This window comes from Catharus ustulatus, chromosome 10, assembly GCF_009819885.2.
Source record: "Catharus ustulatus isolate bCatUst1 chromosome 10, bCatUst1.pri.v2, whole genome shotgun sequence".
Taxonomy (NCBI): Eukaryota; Metazoa; Chordata; class Aves; order Passeriformes; family Turdidae; genus Catharus; species Catharus ustulatus.
In genome coordinates, this window is record NC_046230.1 from 10,203,167 (window position 1) to 10,223,629 (window position 20,463).

The window sequence follows — 20,463 nt, forward strand, 5'->3', positions numbered from 1 at the left end:
CTCCCTGCCCCGCCCTGCTGGCTCAGGCTCTGCCGCCCGCCCCCACACTGCTGGCCCCGCCTCTGCCAGGCTTTCCCACCTCTGCCGGGGCCGGCCGGGCTCCAGCTTGGCTTGGGGCTGCCGCGGGCTCTCACTTCCGTGTTGGCAGCTTTTAGAATTTTGTTAATAGATTAGCCGCCCCGGAATATTAGCCGCACTTCCGGGTTTCCACCAAAATTTTGGTCAAATTGGTGCGGCTTGTATTCGTGAAATTACTGTAAATTAGGATTTGGAGGAAATACTTCTCTGCTAAATACTCCAAAATCAGACAAGCAGCAAGAGAACCAACAATAAAATGCAGCTCAAGTTATCACAATTTGTTAAAACAAATTTGAAAAACAAGCTGTCATAGCAGTCTGCTGGGTTTATAGAGTAACAGTGGCACTCCATGGTGAAAATGTAGAACACAGCATAACTGAAGTGAAACAACTGAAATACTGCAAACTCCTTTTTCTTTCCTAAAGTTCTGCTATTGGTTGCATCAGCTAAGCCAGACTCTGTTTCTACTTTCCTCCTTATCCATTTTAGGTTGTAGCCCAATTTTCCAAAGTAGCATTTATGTTACTTCTCAGAGGCCATGGGAACTGACTTAAGTCTTCTAGCAGTTCAAGAGAGCACAGAGTCCAAATCACAGTCACAGTTAGGCCTTTTCCATTTTCACTACTGAAACAGTATTTATGTTTGCTACTGTCACATTACCACTAGAATGGCACTTTATATTCTGTTTACCTTTTCTGCCTTGGGATCCAGGTAACCCTTGCAATCCTGGAGGTCCCAAAATTCCAGGTTTTCCATCTTCTCCACGTTCTCCTGGCAATCCTTGAGGACCTGTAGCTCCTGAGAGTGAAAGAAACCTCTGTGAATATACAATTCTATTATACTGTTGATTTTTTCCCCATGCTATGCAGCACACTGTGTTAACAACAGTACCTGAAAGTGTTTGGGGATGTAGGAAGAATTAATGGGTCTTGCTCTCTGACACTGAGCAGACAATTGCTGCTATCAGTACAGAAAGAACTTTCAGTGCCCCCTTCATATGATCTCCGATTTCTGCAGCCTCCTCCCAGAGATGCCTCAACTGCCTTCTCCAGTTTCATATCTCTTTTGAGCTATTCCATGGCACTGTTTTTCAAACTTTGGCATTACCTGGCAATCCAGGTAGCCCTGGATATCCAGGGTCACCCTTGGATCCTGGTCTTCCAGGCTGTCCTTGGGTACCTGGTAAACCCTTCTCCCCTGGAAATCCACTAAGTCCTTAATGGGAAAAAAAAAAAAAGCTCAAATGAATGTCTGAAAATGCACAGGGAGCAGAACTGCTAACAAAACTTAGAGAAAATAAATGTTTAAGTCCAATTTTGTCTTCAATGAGGCAGAGGTACCTGGCAATCCTGGATCTCCTGGAGGTCCTTTCCGTCCGTGTGTACCAAGCAGAGGAGTTGGGTCACCTCTCTTGCCTGTTGAGATAGAATGACTTCCATTTTATACAAGCATCCTTTCCATCCACAAAAGCAAAGCTGGACACTTTTTTAAGATCAGAAAAGTCATTAATAGATATAAACAGCTATAGAAGGGACTAAGAGAACACAAAATGAAAATTGCTTTGGCACATTTGGCACATACAAATAAATTATGACAGTGCACTTTGATTGCATTTGTTCTTATTTGATTTGAAAAAATTTCCATATCCAAAAGAATGGATTTGTACATGGTTTTGATGGAATTTTTAAGTTTTATGAAATTTGACAGGAATTTATCTTCTAAATTAGCAATACCTACTTTTAAAGGAGCAAGCTGTAAAATAATGTACTGAAATGCAACTTTTGCCTTCAGGTAAGTGAGACTTGGTTCTAATTTACATTCATTTTTTATGGGAAAGCAGGACAGAAGTGAAAATAAGTTTCTAGTGAGTCTTCACCATCTATCCCACATATATCCTAACAATATTGCTCTTTTCAAAACGTATCTATATAAAGTTATTACCTTTACATCCTTTGGGGCCAATCAGTCCTGGATATCCAGGGTTTCCTGGTAAGCCAACATCACCCTGATTTTTTTTAAAAAACAAAATAAAAATGTTTGACATAGGATATGTGTAACAGGAATGATCTGCAGGAGCATTTGGTTCTGGTAGCAAAACTGTATCTTAAGCTCAGTAAAAAAACATCCAGTCTTTGTTACATGTCAAACACTGGCCACCAACAAGAAACTGTAGGTTAGACTTACTAATAATTTTGAATTTGTGCTTTTATAGCTTTTTCTCATTCTTGGCTCAAACACCTCAATTTCCCCACAGATGGCTTGAATAATTTGCTATAAAAGGTAACATAAAATATATATCCAATAGTGTTGTATGTTACCCAAAATTTACTATAAACATTAACCAAAACTATTGTGATATCACAATAAAAATGTAGATTTCCCTATTTTTCCTTTTCAATAATGATCGTTAATCAGCAAATATATTTAATTAAACAAAAAAAAGCAAATGTTTGTCCCTTATCAAGAAAATAACTGTGCTTTTTCCTTGATGTAATTTCACTGTCTACCTCCCCAGCATACAAGAAGTAAAGAATTATACCTTGCATGGAATGTTTGTGTGGTTTTGTGTATTTGTTCTTGAGCAACACTGCTTGCCTGGGTTCTGCTTGGGGCAAAGAAGACTTGCTTTGTCTTGTCTGCTGCCTTGGTCACTTCACACAGCAGGATATGAAGAAGCAGCTACATATTAATTGCATCATTGTGCTGCTGCTGTTATGATCTCTGTGGTAAGTGGTTTGTCAATCTGTTCTTAAGAATAATGTTAAAGACTTGATTGTGCATCTGTTTTTTGCCCCCCAGTTTAGTGTAGTGAGCCTGGACTTCAACTACATGGCACAACAGCTACATCAGAACAAGCAGCTAAGAGAGATCCTTTCTTAACTCCCACCACAGTCCTGCTGAAATGTAACCAAGGCACAGAGGTGTTTCATTAGGGAATTTACAGTTCCTACTACACTGGCTGTCTCTTCCCAGAGGGAACATCTAATGGGTGAGTATAATACAAGCACCCTTCCTCATATTTCTTAAGGGTGGGAGATAACTGCAACGTCCAGGACACTTCACTACCACTGTGTTTACCTGGTCACCTGGTTCTCCTTGAAAACCTGTAATTCCTTGAAGGCCCTTTGGTCCAGGCAAACCCCGTGATCCTGGAAACCCCATCACTCCAGTGTCACCTTGGTCACCTGGCAGTCCTGGAACACCATTCTTCCCTGGAAATCCTCGTGTGCCTCTGAAACCAGTATTGCCTTTTTCACCTGAAATTGATTGCAGAACAAAATAATGACCAATCAAATTAAGCCAGAGTTTGACACTGATTTTTAATATGGCAATGCTTTCACTCTTGGTGTACTGCCTTAGTGATAATCCAAAGAAATTAAGCAGCCAGTTTAGGAATCTGTAAACACGGTACGGTGGCTGGATGTTACTGCAGCCCTGAGTGCACACTGTGAAAACCATGTCAGAGGAATGTGTGTGTGTGCAGGGCTTTCTTTTATGAACTTACCTCTTTCACCTCTCAATCCATGCTCACCAGGAAACCCTGGGTCCCCCATTTGTCCTTTCTCAAGACGGAGGTTAATGCAGCCGCTGTCTCCCGGATGCCCCCTTTCACCTTGGAAGTAACGTATGGAATGTAAATATATCCTCACAAGTGACATGTCCTGAAAATCACTTTGAGTGGTGACTTTCCTAATAGAAAAAGCCTTCAAATACTAATGTGGTTCTCAGTTTTTCCAGCAGGCTCACTGCTGACAGAATTTGCAATCCTTCCCTTGCTTTTTTATTAATTCAGTCATAACCCAGGTGATGTTAAATCAGAAGAATTAGGAAAGATTGTGAAATTATGAAAGACCACTGCCTGTGATTGCACATGATTGTTCTCTTTCCGATAAAAATTAAACAGATTTTTAACACAGTAGTAACAAAACTAAACATAGCAGCAGTATAACTACAAAGTGAAGTGAATTTTTACAAACCTTTTATTCCCATATCTCCACATTCTCCACTAGGCCCAGGTATACCCATTTTTCCTTCTTCACCTTTTACACCAAAGATTCCCATTGGGCCTTGTATTCCTGGGAGTCCTGGGAATCCCTGGGGTCCTTGAATGCCTTTGCTTCCTGGTAATATGAAATGCTTTATTTACATGTTAAATCTGCTTATACTGTTGCTGTCATATTCTAATGAATAATATAATGCAAAAGCAGCATGTTCAGAAGTACTTCTTAGGAAATCAGCAGAACTAGAGAGCCAATAGTTGGAGCATGGCTTCATGCCAAGGTCAAACTTCTCTTGAAACCCGGATTCCACTGAAGAAAATTGCCTCCCTCTACCTGCAGTCAGCCCCTGGAGCCTTAGGCTACCCTTACCCCTAAAGTAGTTATCCCCATCCCACCACCAGACCTTGCCTGTGGCTACTGGATTATGGGGGCTTTGTCCTGCTCCCTGTCCTTGCCCTCCAGCTCAGGAGGCTGCTACCCAGAGAACAGCTGGGCTTGTCATTAAAGACTGAGGCAAAGAAGGCATTAAGTACCTCAGCCTTTTCCTCACCCTTTGTCACTATGTTTCCCCCCCTCCCATTCAATAAAGGAGATTCTCCTTACTCCTCCTTTTGCTGCTAACGTATTTATAGAAGCATTTTTATTGTCTTTTACAGCAGTAGCCAGATTGAGTTCTGGCTGCACTTTGGGCTTTTTGATTTTCTCCCCCCATAACCCTAAGACACCCTTGTCCCTTCTTCCAAACTTCATACACTCTCCCTTTTTTTCCCGAGTTCAGCTAAAACTCTGTTGAGCCCAGCTGCTTGTCTTCCCTGCTGGCTCATCTTTAGTGCATGGGATGGCCTGTTCCCATGCCTTGAAAATTTCCTTCTTGAAGAATGTTCAGCCTTCCTGGACTCATTTGCCCCTCAGGACTTGCCACCCAAGGGATTCTGTTAACCATAAACATATTCCTCTTATTATAGCATATGACAACCTATTACAAATAGTTAGGAAATAATATATAGAAATATGTTAGTGTTGTAAAACAACTAAAGCACCAGTATGTACCAAGATGCATCAAACTATATTAATATCTTCATTTTTATCATAGGAGAAAGAACAAGGGATGGTTCTATGGTTATTGACTCTATCCTGCTGCAGTCTTATTTTTGAAGCTGGAAAGGGAGGTGGGTGCAAAGTACTTCCTAACCTTAACAGCATTAAAAAGGGCTCCCTCTACAAAAGAACTTACAGGTGAGGTGGTCTGCAGGATATTTAACATACCTGTTTCTCCTGGGAAGCCAATGGATCCTTTATTGCCTGGAAGTCCTGGGGGACCTCGTGAGCCTGGAGGACCTGGGAGACCTCGTGAGCCCAGAGAGCCTTTGAGACCTTTGATTCCAGGTGGCCCAGCCAGGCCCCTGTCTCCCCTCTGACCTTTAAAGCCTGGTAAGCCTGAGAAAGAGAGCTTTAATCTGTGTATGTAAATGCAGGCAAATGTTAAGCATTTGTATAGAAAAAGTAGAAAGTGATAGATTGGTATAAATTTTAAGATCATCAAACATGGCAAAGTAAGTTGAAACCTTTACTATGTTGTTGTCCTGGCCCTACCTAGATTTTTCAATTGGAATGTTTGTTTTCTTATATTTCTTTAGTGACAGACAATATAAGAGCACTGTGAAAAATCCCTACTAATTTGTAAATACTTTTGATAGATATGTCTCCTAGCTCTTCCTAAATAATACTTCCACTGAAGAATAAGGAAGATAAAAGCATCACAGTACTGACAGGAGCTCAGTTAAGTTACTCAGGATAACAGATCAGAGACAACTCTTTGTTTATTACTTATAGTGAACCCACTGTGATTTGACCAGTTAAGGAACAGCATGGGAAGGGAAGTTGGGATACACCTGAGATGCAGAGTCTACATTTTTTGAGTTTAAAGAAATGTACAAAACATAATGTACACCCACAGTAATGAGCAGCCCCCATGGAAACATTTGTCATGCTAGCCACAAAAATCATGTGATGAAATCTGGCAGAAAATATGTGCAAAGCTTATAGCTGTGAGGCAACCTGCTGGCTGTTGTGTACCTTGAGGTCCTGGCAGGCCCATGACACCTCTGAGTCCAGGTGGTCCTGGTAAGCCTGGGACACATGGTGAGCCAGGGAAGCCTGGACAGCCTGGTGCTCCTACATCACCTTCTGGGCCTCTAAAACCTTTGGCACCTGGAAATCCTGGGGTGCCAGGTTGTCCTGGGGAAAATAAACCATTGTTAATTCCATTACTCACGGTCCCTCAAAATTCCTAGTTTTAATTTTGAAATGTACGTGTTTAGTTACTGTAGTGTCTTACTCATCCTCTAGTTTTTGCATAGTTTGTGAAAAGTGACGCTTTTCTGCAATTTAGAATTGGCTGTTGTGGAGAACTTCTTTCTTTAAGGAACAAATACAAATCCAGCCCTCATCTATAGGTACAGAAGGCAGTTTCTGATGTGTAGGACAGAATGGGAGTAGCTCACTGGCCTGCACCAGGTGCACAGCACTAGCTCAGTTCTATAGGTGCTCCCTGCACTGAAGGATGGCTGTATCAGCTTAGGGCCAGGCAAAAGGAACACCTGTAAAAGGAAACAGCAATATCCTCTGTGGGGTGGGAAGGACATGGTGCTGTGGAGGCATCACTGCAGCAAACAGCAAAATGTAAATCAGGGAGTGCTGTTCACAGTCACCATTTGGATCTGGGTGAGAAGTTTTCTCTGAACCAGGAGTACCTTTGCTCAGATTTTGCCCTTTGAACATGTAGAAGTGTTTCCTAGAAACTGGCCCATACCTTGAAGTCCAGGAATGCCTGGATTACCCCTTGCTCCCTGTGCACCAGGGGGTCCTGGCAGTCCCCTGTTGCCTGGGATTCCTGGAGGGCCATAAGTGGTGTCACCTGGAAGACCTTTCTGACCATCTGTGCCAGGTGGACCTGGTAGGCCATTTTTGCCATCAATTGTAGATCCTCTTTCACCTTCATCACCAGGATCACCAGCTGTGCCTCGAAAGCCTGTTGATATGATTTTTAAATTCAAATAAGGCTTAATTCAGGAGGTGTTCAGGAGGTATTTTTTTTGTGTTCTCTTCTCCCCCCACCCAAACTGTGGAATATTGTAGTCCAAATTTAGCCAGATTTAAATTGTCACATTGAAAAGAAAAAAATATAACCATACATTAAATTTCATGTTTCTTATTTACAGCTAATGATACATGAGGATTGAAGGAGGTAATTCCTGTGGGAAGTGACAGGGGTTTCCTTTGGGGCAGCATCTGTTTTGACTACTGTCACTCTTGTCCAGTTTGGACACTCTGGACACTGAACTATTCATTTCAATCCAATTCTACTTTACCCTGCCCTACCCTACTTTTCCCTGCATGTATGCATTACAACTTGACCAGCAGCTCTCCCAAATTAGGAAAGGCACAATTCACCCTCTGGCCCAGGGATTCCTGCTCCCGGCCTTCCTCGATAGCCTTTTTGCCCATCAAAGCCATTTGGTCCAGGATGCCCAGGGAGTCCTTTTAAACCCTTTTCTCCTGGAAATAAAAAGGAAATACAAAAAAAAGGCTGTAAATAGTGTAGCAGTTTAGGACAGCCTCTTTTCTTTAATTAGCTACTTGAAACTCCATTTCAGTAGAAATCAAAAATTCTCCTATGCATAAACTTACCTTGAACACCTTTAAAACCTGGGGGACCTGGATTTCCAGGATATGGTGATGTAATGCAGACAGTTTCACCTGAAGCAAGAGGGAGAAGAAACTGGCCTATTTGATTTTAAATTTACTGGAGTCTGAACACTTACTTTAATATTTCTGGGGAACTACCCAACCAAATGTGCAAACATGCAGTGACTGTTTATGTAGATTTTTATTTCCATATTACTTAAGTTTTGATGGGGAATTATTTTTACTCTAATGAATAGCACTATATATATACATAGACATACATATAGAATAATATATTAATATAATATATAATCATATTAAACCATAATGGGCACCACCAAACATCCAAACATGTATTTTGCTATTTCATTCTTAAAATAAACATTCAAAATTACCTTTCTGGCCTTTTGGACCAGGTTGCCCAACATCACCCATATCACCAAAGTCTCCAGGGCTACCTCTGGCTCCTGGAGACCCAGGAAGCCCCAAACCAGGCAATCCCATCTGGCCTTTTATCCCAGGAGGTCCTGGGAGCCCAGGGAATCCTTTATCACCTGGAATTGCTACTCCAGAATCACCCTGAAATAAAAATTCTCAGTAAGTAGTAACAAGAGCTAATTTCTCTCCTCTCTTTGATTATGGAAAAGCATGTTAGAGAATTATCTGGAGAAACACTTTCACAATGGAAAGACTACATGGATGACATTAATATTCAAAGGCAATAGGAACAAAGGGGTTTGTGTATTTTTTGTTTCCTGACCCCATAATATTGGCACACAGAGTGTGCAGAGATTATAATCAGGAATGCCAAAATAAACAGTAATGCTTACATGAAACTAATTTTTTAATGGATAAAAACTTTTATAACTTTTAATACGATAATATGTTAATTGAAATGGAAAAAGTCTGGGGAAGTCAAACATACCTTAGCTCCTTTTTCCCCTGGCAATCCCAGTTCCCCATCTCTGCCATCAAGACCTCTTTGGCCTGGAAATCCTGGAAGCCCAGTAGGTCCTCTTTCACCTTTTAATCCTTAAAATATTTTTTGGGAAAAAAATAATATTTGCAGTAATTTTAGGGGGAGGAGTTATTTCTGCTTAAGGAAATACTGGGTAACCATTGATCCTGTCTTCATAATTCCCAGTCCTTGAATTCACATTCCTTAGGCATTTTAGGTTTAGGAAGGCAGTTTGCAGTTGGATACCTGATGGAACAACTTAGTCTGTCTGTAAAAGACACATTCACAGGTACCACAGGGACATGGCTTTTGTCCGTGCTATATACAGAGTTAAAATACTTTACTATTGACACAGGTCACAGATTTGTTCTTGATTTCAGTGAAGTCAGGATATAGAGTACCATATGATGCAGAATATTTGCATCAATATTTGCATCAATATTCTCCAAAGGTTTTTGGTTTTTCCTCTTGCACCAGTATTTATGAAAAAGTAGCTTTTGCATCAAGAACAGTACTACTATTCTAACACAATGATTCATTCTGCTGTGTCAAGAAATCCTTTGCAAATAAAAGCAAATGTTTTCCCTCGCTCCAACATCTGTAAAAAACCCACAGGCATCCAAAGCTAAGCTAACTTTTTATAAACAATAAGAAGGACAATCTTTTGTGAATAACTATTTTAGCCTTTCTAAGCTTTGCCATCAGATTGCTGTAATTTATTGTTCTCTGTTTCTTTTGCTTTTGCAAATCATAACCATAACTGTGGAGAGGTTTTGATCTATTTAATTACAATAATTCCAATTGTGCAACTGGTGGCCTATTGTTTCTCTTCAATGCCTGGTCAAGAGTGATTTTTAGAAATAGGAGAGGAATCTGAATAGTCATTGAGACTGAGGTTTTCCCAAGAAAGATGTTGGTGGCCTAATTTGAGATAACAGCTATAATACTGGTAAATGACACTTCAGGAGGTGGCTTCTGTTCAGTAATATTTCTTTATGATTTCACAGTATTTGTATTCTGCTTAGTCTTTGCTGTACATACCTCTGGAAGACCCCCAATTATCAACTGCATGACATGAAAAGTCATTTGTTAGCATTAATAACATGCTGTTAAAACTGTTTTATGGCTCAAGTATAGAGAAAAACCCCACAAAACACTCTATTGATCTTGTATTTAGCAAGAAGAGGTGGTACCAAGAAAGCAGTTTGGATATATATGCCCTCTAGGTTTCAGTAACTTACTGAGCTAATGGATTTAGTAGAGTAAATTATTGTTTTTCTCACACTACTGCCTAGACATCATATAAGAAAACAAAAAGATTAATGGTAAAAAGTGTGTTTACCTTTTATTCTAACTCTTCCTGGATCACCCTTCTCTCCTTTTTCCCCATGCTGTCCAGCAAAACCAGGAGTCCCCTTATCATTGAAAAAGAAAAGTGGTGTCAGTTTTCTCCAGCAAGAAATCAAAGTGGGAATTTAAGGGAAAATTAGATATCTATCTCTTGCATGGTCTCCCAAAAAAGACCAATTAAAGTAAGCAAAAGGACACACTTGTCTCTTTTGATGGTCAAAAAGAGGAGTGTGAATGGCATATGGCCTTTCCAGCCTGACTCTGCCACATGCACAGATACACAACTGCAAGAAATTGTAATGCTGGAAGCAGTGGGCCCATGGCTGCACAGATGTGGGATTGCAAATGTAAGAATATCAAGAGACAAATGATTCCTTAACTCTTCCCACTGCAGACTTCAACCCACAATCCTCTGAGGAAGGGAATCTCTGGAGGGTGGTGACTGCTGGATGAGGCTGACCTCCCAGAAGGGAACACAGCAGGAAGTAAGTGATGCTTTTTTTTCTGAGTGAAAACCCACAAAGCCACCAATAAAAAAACTTCATCCGGTTAGGTACATTATATTCTTAGATGAATATATGGCTCAACAGGTTTAGAGGGGAAAAGAAAACCACAGCACTTCTGTACTGAAGTGAATTATTTCCTTCCAAAGTGATTACTGTGTCCTTGTTTCTCAGTTAAGTAACCTAAGAACAGCAAAGTTCAGAAGGCTTCAAGCCTTACTTCAGAGCTGCAATGGCTAAAACATCAGTCTCACATACCCTCAGGTAATAGGGTTTTAAGAAAAAAAAAAGAGACCAAATATAAACCTTCTAATGAAACTTTTGGAACTTGAATAAGAGCCCTTCCACCTCCTTCTCTCAGACTCACAATGGACTTGTTTGCTTTTTTTTTCTTTTGAAAGAAACTTCAAAAATTTCTGGAAACTTTTAAGCAATTTCTTATGTGGAAAAACAGTTCTGCTATTAAAAAAAACTCTAGTTTCAAAAAAAAAACCAAGCAAGAACAACAAAAAAGAGCACAAAACCCCCTCTAAACACGCCCCTCAAAACAACCCAAAAACCCAACCATAATGCAACAGTTATAAAGCAGGGCATATCTACCTATATTTTCAAAGAAAACCCTCTCACACACAAAAATGTGTTATAAAACCCTTCTATTTGGCATCATTTTGGGATGCAGCATCCTGGATGTACATTCCATATGTCAGATCAGAAGAAGCAGATGAAAATCACAGCAAGACAATAAATTATCATATAGTGTATTCCTAAAGCAGTTAGATTAAGTGGTGTTTTGAATTATTGCTCACTCTGGGGACTAAGATAAACTATATGAAGCGCATTAAAGAAAGCAAGTCTGCTCCCAAAAGAAAAAGCTTGTTTCATGAGACTGTATTAAGCTAAAGTAGATAAAAGTTCCAGTTTTCCAGAGCACTGAGAGGTAACTTGATGTTTACTGAAGCTCATGAGAGCTACTCACAGGGAGCCCTGGTGATCCCACGGCACCGGCTGAGCCTGGGTCGCCCTTTTCCCCGTGTCTTCCAGGGTATCCCATTTGTCCTTTCCTTCCTTGAGTACCTGGAGGTCCTTGTGCACCACGGGGACCAGGAGGACCAGCACTACATGAGCAGAAGCCTTGACTTCCTATAGGAAAGTGTCAAAATTACATTGGAACAGCAAAATTAATAGACAAAAAATAATGTTGCCCTGTTTATTTTCTGCATGTGTAGTGCAAAGACCATTCTATCTCATACTATCACACCTGGAGAGGATTATCAGTCTCCCTTTACAGTGCTGAGTAACTCTGCACCAACTCTGCTGACTCAGAAGCCCCAGTGCCAACAGGCTGTGTAACTCTGTATTTTAATGGGCCTCATCCTCCAAGTTACCATCAACTTCTTTCATATTAGATCTGACACTCCTGGCAAAGGTTTCATACTCAAATTGTTGTTATCCAGGCCAACTTACCCTTCTCTCCTTTTGCACCTTTTCTTCCTGGAAGGCCTATCTGACCTTTTGCTCCAGGTTCTCCAGGGATCCCTCTCTCAGTACAGATTACACCTTTGAAAAAACAAATTTTCCAGCCAGTATAAATCAGGTCCACTGTTTCCACAGCTTATTATGTGTCCTCCTCTCCCTTCTCTTGTTACTCTCACATGAAAAGTTAGAGATCCTAGTAAATGCTTTACAAGTTGTTGCTTATAGATTAGACTTCTACAGACAGTATGGCTAGAGTTGATGTTGGCACATTGCTTTTCATTGCCCCTGCTATTTTTTTCTACTTAGAACTTGACTTTTTCTTTTCTAAAGGATGCAGATTTCCTCCTTAGTAGTTTTAACTTCAAGTAGTATATTCTTAATAGAATTTTAATATGTATGTTACTTCTCTGTGTTTAAATCACCCAGAAAACTGTGAAAATCTTGAAATATCACTGATCAAAAGTTAATAGGAAATATATGTTTTCAGCATCCCATGTAAACTTTGAAATATCTGTCAAAATTCACTTTTCACTTCTCTGTATTTGTAGCACCAACAAAAGCAATGGATCTATTAATCTGCAGAATTCTGTTCTTGTTATATAAATTTCTATTGAACCTACTGGGTAGTCCAGGTAAGCCTTGTCTTCCTGGCTGCCCTGGTGGGCCTGGTGGTCCTGGAAATCCCGGTCTTCCTGGGATTAATTCACCTGTTCCAGGCAAACCAGGGTCCCCTTGAAAACCTTGAGGTCCTGGTGCCCCACTTACTCCTGGCAGGCCAGGAAGACCTGAAAAAAAAAAAAAAAGAAAGGTAAATAGCCCATACAGCATTAATGTGAGATATCAAGGAGGAAACTCCAGACCATCCAGGACTGTCCTGAAAAACAGCTTCTATATAACTAATGCTTGAATCCAAATCCTTAGGTTTTTCAGGATGCACAAGAAAATGGGTTTCTGCTGTAGACCTTCAAATGCTCCTTTTCCTCCTTCCCTCCATTATCTCTTTTCCAGACATCCCAGTTACTCCAGTTCCTCATACAGAGCAAAGCCATCCTCAGCATATCCCTTTATATCTTTTTGAGATGGAGAGCAGAAATTTTAAGCACAGCACTCCAGACACAGTTAAACCATGGGTTTACCATGGTAGTTTTCTGTTCCTTTTCTAATCATTCCTGATGTTCTGCTTAGATAATTTTGTTTCTTTTTCTGGCAATTTAGTGCTGAGTTAATATTTTTACTGAACAGTCTTTACAGTTGGTGACTTGCATCAAGCAAGAACAAGGAACAGTTTTCTTTCAGCTGCTTTCTTTCCTTCTGGTGTATAGCTCACATTTATCCTCTACTTCTCTTACTTGTTCCATCATATCCTGGTCTTCCTAGAAGGCCTGAAGGACCAATTGGTCCAACAGACCCCATTTCACCAGCAGGACCCGGAAATCCAGGATCTCCTCGTGGACCTACAGAGAATTACAGAAACATGTGAGTTGAACACCTTATGGAATTCACAGCTTAAATCTCAATTAAGCCGAAACCAAAATTATAATTTGGAAACTACACAAGAGTAAAATAATTTATAAAGTATTTTAAAATGTGTAACAATTTAATTTTAAGGTGGGAGGATTTGGTTACTTTTCTATGGATTCCAGCCTATTTCACAAGCACATTTTTAACTCTTTGTCACTCTGTAGGAGTATCTTTGTGCTATGTATTACAAAATGCTGAGAGAAACGTTTGCCCAAAATAAATGCATGTAGCATTTAAAATAAATGTGGATTTCATGTTATGTACTTTGACAGTACACACAGGGAAGTCATTTCAGGATCACCTTGGTTAAAATTATCCAGATTTTTTAAAGTATACTTTCAAAATTGCTACAAGTAATGAAATTTCAAATTCCAATTACATACTGATTAAGCAAACATGAATCAGATGTAACTAGTTTCCTTAAATTGGAAAAAGAAATTATTGGCAGTAGTTCTGTTCTCTCTTGTGCTAAAGGCCTCTTTTTCTGAAGACTGCACCCACTCACACACCATGCACATGACTGAAAGTTACTTCAGGTATTAAGTGTGGGGTTGTTTGTTGTATGGACTGGAAACCACAGACTTCTGTGGAAAAAATTAAACTTAGTTTAGGATGAGGCCCCTATCTAATGGGGGTGTTCTGCTGAACTGGGGTTTTGTTGTAACTTACTTCTGTGATGACAAGAAATTTCTAGTGCTGCACTAGAAATACAATTTATAATGACTTCTCTATTGAAACTCTCCAAGTATTAGATGCAAAAGCACAACCTTGTAGACAGCAGACCTGGCCATTCCCCACTGCTTCCTGCTATGAAATAAGAATTTCCACACCTTTTTTCACTGATTAGATGAGTAAGATGGGGATAAAGCGAGCTGGGACATTAAAACCCAGCCTCAGGTTTAGGGAGGAAGGTAATAAATTGACAGGTATTTTGTTGGACTAGTCCCAGAACTTTGCCCCTGCTATGCAACAGGAAGCTTGATTGTAGTCTAAAACCTGTGTGCCACAGCAATACTGAAAGCAGGAATCCTAAATTACAATGGGAAGGCAAGTTTTCTTATTTGCTGTCTATTAAACAGCATGAGCTTATTTTTCATAGATTTTTTGTAGATATGCTTAGGTCCAATAACATGAGAGTCCTTCAGATCTAGGTGTGACTGCATGCACAAAGATCTTGCCCACAACATTTAATCTGACAATTGAATGTTTAACGTAGTTCCAGGAAATTCAGTGAGACAAGCAAACACAAAAATGTGGCCAAACCCACAAACACAGCCTGTGGCCACTACGAATGTTTTGGGATTCTGCCCCCTGCACCCCTAGTGACCACCTTCACACACCTTAGCAAAACAGGTCCTGCACTTCATACAGCACAAAGACTAGTCAAAAATAGATACAACCTTTTATAGGAGGCAGTACGGTTCCAACATCTCCAGGAGGACCTGGGGGCCCTTTCTCTCCTGGATCCCCCTGTAAGAATCCAACAGTTTTTTTTTTTAATATATAAATATATGGTGTACTAGAATGTAACTGAATATTTCAACAATGGGGGGTATAAAAGGATTTGACACACACCGCCCAGGAAACTTGATTTTGACACTTTACAGCATTTAAAACCGAGCAAAAGGATTTAAAATAATCATTATCTTTCAGGATGCCAGTGGCTAAACAGTAATATACCCATCATACATATCTATTTGACCCTTCAGAATACATGACTGTTGTATTTGATTTCATTAATTTATTGTAAATATGACTCAACAACAGTAAATCAGTATCCATTTAACTGAGATATTTTAACAACCAATCTGTAATTAAAATTACAAAAATTCTATATCAGAATTAGGAAACTATTTCTATGACAGAAGTAAAAAGTTTCACAGTCTGACAGCTATTATCAGTGGTAAGAGATACTCAAAGCTCTTTAAAACATCTGCATTAGGGAAACATAAAAGTGCTTACTAATGGTGAGGAAAATCACTTCTTCTTGGAGGATTTCTAAATTAACTTGGATTTTGTTACTTAGAATTGCAAGTGAAGTGGACTTTAGAGAAGACTTTTATGTGGCAAATTGTATTAGATCTTTTCTTTGTAGATTAGAAATCAGCTTTCCTTTTTCAGCAAATGGGAACTGAGAAAACAAGAATGTCAATGTGGGAACTGCGTAGTGAGGCTGCATTCCCAGGACTGGCTCCCAGGGCTGTTTAGGACACAGACAGGGAGAACTGGGACTGCAAAACTGGATACCCATTCTTACACACGTGAAAACAAGGCCTCTATGCCTCTTTCTTGGCCTTTTTTTTTTAATGGTGTCTACAGTAATTAGACAGTTCTGTCACTGACTGCTACCCTCTTGATCTCTGGCCTGTTTCCTTTGACTTATCTTGCAGAATGAAAAAATATCCTTGTGTCATCTTTGGTTCTTTTAAACAGGAACATAAATTTGTCTTCCCTAATGACACAAAGAGCCTTCTGAGTGACAAGAAAAGGAAAACTAGCATTTTCCCTCCTCTGATAAATTTAGAAAGGATTGTGAGCTTTAAAATTAATTTAATAATGGTAAATAATCAAAGAGTTGCATAATAGATGTATTTGGCCCAAGTTTTATACAATTTTTGTGCTAATTTTAAAATGACACAACCAGAACACAAGAAATAACTGAAGAGTAATAAGCCAATGTCAAACATGTCTGCTCTTGGTATCTCAAGTAATAAATTCTGGTTGTGGTCTCTGGAAATCTGGTTTTAGGCTGTTAGGGCTAATGACCCTCCTTGGCTGGCAGCTGCCTATTTGCTGTGTTTTCACTGTTGGTACACTCCTACATAATGGCATAGATCTGTTTGGATTATTTTGTTGACAGATAATGTTTTCTCTTTCATAAGTCCAGGAGACTCAACCTTCTAACAGTTTATTTTTTAAAAAATGTGCTGGCAGTATCAAGGCTTAGGCATCAAAGGCTGTGGCAACAATTCCTTGAAGTTCACTCTTTGCTTTTAGCAATAGTTAGCATTTTTAAAGATGAAATCTACTTTCAATGAAACTGGGTTTTTTTCTGTCTCTACATCTTAAATCTGAATACATCTTAGATTTTCTATGGACATGTTTGTTTCAGAAAAATCTTCATAAAGACAGGCTATTCCCAGGAGAAGTTTTGATCAAATTCTTGTTCCTTCTGTGCATGTGATTTTTAGTAGATCATAAGCAACAGCTGAGGTGAGGCCAGCTGAACAGTTGGTGCAGTCTGGATAGGTCTGCCCCCTTCAGGAATAATCAGATTTCTCCAATTGTTTCCCAATCAAAACTACAGCATCTGTGCAATCATTTAGGATTTTGCATATCTGTATTAGTTACCCTTTTTTTATTAAGTTGTATCTATACTTGATTTGATTTCTTTTGCTCTGGGCACTAGCAATTGTAATTTCATCTTTCTGATTCATTACTGCAGGACTTCAACACTTCCCTAGCATAACCTACCAACAATTAATCATGTTTTTGTTTACTGTTTGTACTGATGGCTACTCAGGCTGTGGGCTAATCAATGGAGTCTGAGGAATGCACTGTTCTGTCTATAACATGATTTCTCTCAAGTTTGTTAATTCGGCCCTAAGTTAAAACGGTATGTACAATCTGATATGCAATGTTTCAGCTTAATTATCACCATGTTGAGAAGTTGATAATAGCCAAAGGGGAGGAAAAGTAGCATCTGTGGGCTATTTTTCCCCCCTGGGTTATGACCACATAATTAAAACCTTAGCTGAAGAAGCTGGTCTAGCATTCTCCTGGCAGTCCTAACTTTGAAAGTAAGTTTGTGACTAAGCCAGATGTTTTTGTTGTACTTTTAATTATTTACTTTGTATGTTTGTCATTTCTCATTTTGTAAACATGCTTTGAGAACCTGTTTGTTGCTTTTGTGTGCTTTCTACTGTGTCTTTAGCTGTGTACTACTTATGACAAGTTTGCACCAGCCACAGTTTAGTTTTTTGTGTTGCCATGGATTATGTACAGTGTGTTCCAATCTTAACCTTTAGTTTATAACAGAGATGATTTTTGTGCAAATCTCTTGAGGAAAATTTACTGGCTTATATACAGTTTTTAAAAAAAATATTTCAGAGGGAAATAAACACTCCTTGACTTTTGTGTTCCAGAATATTTAAGCCAAGTTCATTAGCGTCACAATTTCTGCAATAATGTTTTTGTCCTCTGTGCAGTGGTAATAACTTTGATGAGCTTTCTCAGCCTTGGTGTTGCTAATGATGATTCTGTCATCCACCTTCTGCATTGCAGTATTTCACTTCTCTTGCTCATACACTGTTGACTACTTGGACCCTATCCTAGGACTCCTGAGCCTTTCCCCCTGACTTGACTCACTGCTGCTTTGCTCCCTCTAGGCTAGCATCCAGAACTGCGTTTTTCTTCTGAGTGTGCTTTAGCATTGTAAATTCCACAGGAAATATAATAGTTCCCTTCATTCAAGTCTTTGTTGTTACTCAGAATTACACTATGATCAGCAGTCAGAATTTCATTGCTTCTGCAGCCTGCAGAAGAAAATTCATAAACTTTTGTCCTGAAATGTCACTAGACTGACACCTGGGTCTTCTGAAATTGTTTTAAGTATCTCTTCCACACTTTAAATATTTTACTGTTTTACTGCTTAGCCCTGGGATGTGATACCTACATTTCTAATCCACAATGGAAAGCAGCAGGTATTGTAAAATAAAAGAGAGTGTCATCTAAGTGAGCCAAAGTAGGAAATGTTTAAACACAGCTGTTGTGAAGGAGTCCACTTCCTTACCATTCTGGTAAACATCTTGTAACAATTACTTAAGTGAAGAGATTTTGGTAAATCATGCAAACAGAACCATCTGAATGGAATTTTGCCACCTCATTTGGGGCCAGTTTTCATCCCCATTTATAGGATCATACTATTAACTAAACAGCAGCTTCCTTTACTTCCCATATCTCCCTGGAGAACGCAGCTCAACCATGAATACCCTACAGAGTACTACAATTCGTGGATTAGGCAGCTATCCTGGTGTACTTACAGGTAACTCTTGGGATAAACAATTCCTGTGGTACATAAAATAGAATTCCCATTCTCACATGTACAAGCTAGGACAGTTTTCTTACATTCTATTTACTACCACAGTGATGAATAACTACAACTACCATGATAATAGTAAACCTTTAAAGAAGTTATGACTGTATAAAGGGAAATGACCTGACAAGTGGGTACATTTTGGAGGAAATATTGGCACAGAGGGGAGAGGGGTGTGAATGTGTGGTCACTTTTTACCTGTATGCCTGGATAGCCAGGTTGTCCAGGAAAACCAGCAAATCCTGTTTCACCCTGGAAAGGATCACATAAATACAATTTGATTAATCTGTTAAGACCCAGAAAGGCAGTCATACAGTACTGTCATGTTATAATTGTGTCCACAGCTTCTTTCAGAGAATTCACTGGGTTTGTACAGTAGGTGGTGTTTCACAGACTCTCCTGTGTTGGAAAATTCACAGCATGTATTGGCAGGTTATTCAGACAGTGCTCAGCAGATTCAGTGAAGCTGGGGCACAGAATTAGCTGGAATACATACCAGCAGACTCTGATAGACTGCTTAATACAGCTGAAATTGGTTTGTTGCTTGCTGAATGACTCTCTTAAACTACTGCATGGAAAGCAACTGCACATCAGCTCTCTTCTCTTTTTATGATTTTCTAATGTACTCATCCAGCCAGTACTCAAACTCTTTAGGTAGGCAGGAGTAAAAAACAAAGTGAAAAGTATTTTTGCAGGTAAAACAGTCACCAGGAACATAACTCTAGAGGCAAATATTTATACATTAATGTGATTTATGTACCTCTACCTTAACTAGAGTTGGGCAAGATATAGATCTATATACATACATCTATTGTTCTTTATTCCAGTAAGATGTTGTAAGTTCCTAAGTAAAATTTAGCAGACTTAGCATCACTGGAATTTCTCAAGCCAGAAACTTGAACAAAACATGCATGCACCACAAAATTACACAAACAATGTCACCATAAAACACAAAGTTAACATGCTGCATAACTTTTCTGTTATGCTGCATGTGTGTCCCACTGACTTTTCCTCCTCCTTGCAACTTCAGATTCCATTAGCAAATTTCCACCAAATTTCAAAGAGTGGCAGAAATTCAAAGACACAGAGTTCACACAGCTTCTGTGGCAACAGGTACCAGAAGAGAAAAGAAGGAATGCAATCTGAGCTGTGAAGTATGTGGAAATTCCAAATCTGCACAAATCCACAGAAAACAAAATCTCACTGATCCCACTGTTCAGGGAGCTGCTTACACTTTCTGCCTTCGTACCTTCATTCCAGGAAAACCTGCAGGTCCGTAAGAACCAGGATGACCCTAATAAAAGCAAGCAGATTGTAAGCTAAAGCAGTAAAAACTTATTTAAAATTAAACCTATTCAGAACTGCTGATAGTTAATGTTACATAGATAAATATTACTTGGGATATCTTCCAAAAACTTTTCAAAGCTTTTGAAAATAGTTTCTGTGAGACATGAACAAGAATTAGAACTATAGACCAAAGCAAGCCAGTCAAGTTTTCACTTAATTTTTTTACCATATGGAATCAAGCACAGTAGTAGAATGCTGCTCCATTTCAGCACTGGTAGGTAAATCAAGCACAAGTAAAGCTGCTGTAAAAAACTGCCATCAACACGTATGGAGAACATTAAAGTACTGTGTTAATACTGTGCTATTCCAGAGCAGCTTTGTGCTGGTCTAAATATTTAGAGGATAACCCTACAGATTTACTTTCTTTCCAAGGAAAGTCTGTGTGAGCTTATGTTTAAGTCTGAGACAGGGTAAGTCCCAGGGTAAGTCTTCTAAATATTCAATACA

General features: G+C 39.4%; 1 protein-coding gene across 2 annotated transcripts in view; it reads right to left on the reverse strand.

Annotated features, from left to right (window-relative positions):
- Positions 1 to 20,463, reverse strand: part of COL4A4 (collagen type IV alpha 4 chain) — a 67,001-nt gene that overhangs the window by 19,507 nt on the left and 27,031 nt on the right. For both annotated transcript variants that reach the window (XM_033068946.1, XM_033068945.1), the window contains exons 16-37: positions 19,919 to 19,963; positions 18,868 to 18,921; positions 14,975 to 15,044; positions 13,403 to 13,507; positions 12,674 to 12,838; positions 12,042 to 12,134; positions 11,554 to 11,717; positions 10,067 to 10,139; positions 8,692 to 8,798; positions 8,162 to 8,345; positions 7,770 to 7,838; positions 7,533 to 7,637; positions 6,892 to 7,110; positions 6,156 to 6,317; positions 5,346 to 5,516; positions 4,056 to 4,199; positions 3,584 to 3,691; positions 3,157 to 3,335; positions 2,020 to 2,083; positions 1,419 to 1,493; positions 1,186 to 1,293; positions 769 to 876 (exon numbers count right to left, since the gene is read on the reverse strand). In XM_033068946.1, coding sequence (XP_032924837.1) covers positions 769 to 876; positions 1,186 to 1,293; positions 1,419 to 1,493; positions 2,020 to 2,083; positions 3,157 to 3,335; positions 3,584 to 3,691; positions 4,056 to 4,199; positions 5,346 to 5,516; positions 6,156 to 6,317; positions 6,892 to 7,110; positions 7,533 to 7,637; positions 7,770 to 7,838; positions 8,162 to 8,345; positions 8,692 to 8,798; positions 10,067 to 10,139; positions 11,554 to 11,717; positions 12,042 to 12,134; positions 12,674 to 12,838; positions 13,403 to 13,507; positions 14,975 to 15,044; positions 18,868 to 18,921; positions 19,919 to 19,963 — 2,572 coding nt within the window. The remainder of the gene's footprint in view (positions 1 to 768; positions 877 to 1,185; positions 1,294 to 1,418; positions 1,494 to 2,019; positions 2,084 to 3,156; positions 3,336 to 3,583; positions 3,692 to 4,055; positions 4,200 to 5,345; positions 5,517 to 6,155; positions 6,318 to 6,891; positions 7,111 to 7,532; positions 7,638 to 7,769; positions 7,839 to 8,161; positions 8,346 to 8,691; positions 8,799 to 10,066; positions 10,140 to 11,553; positions 11,718 to 12,041; positions 12,135 to 12,673; positions 12,839 to 13,402; positions 13,508 to 14,974; positions 15,045 to 18,867; positions 18,922 to 19,918; positions 19,964 to 20,463) is intronic.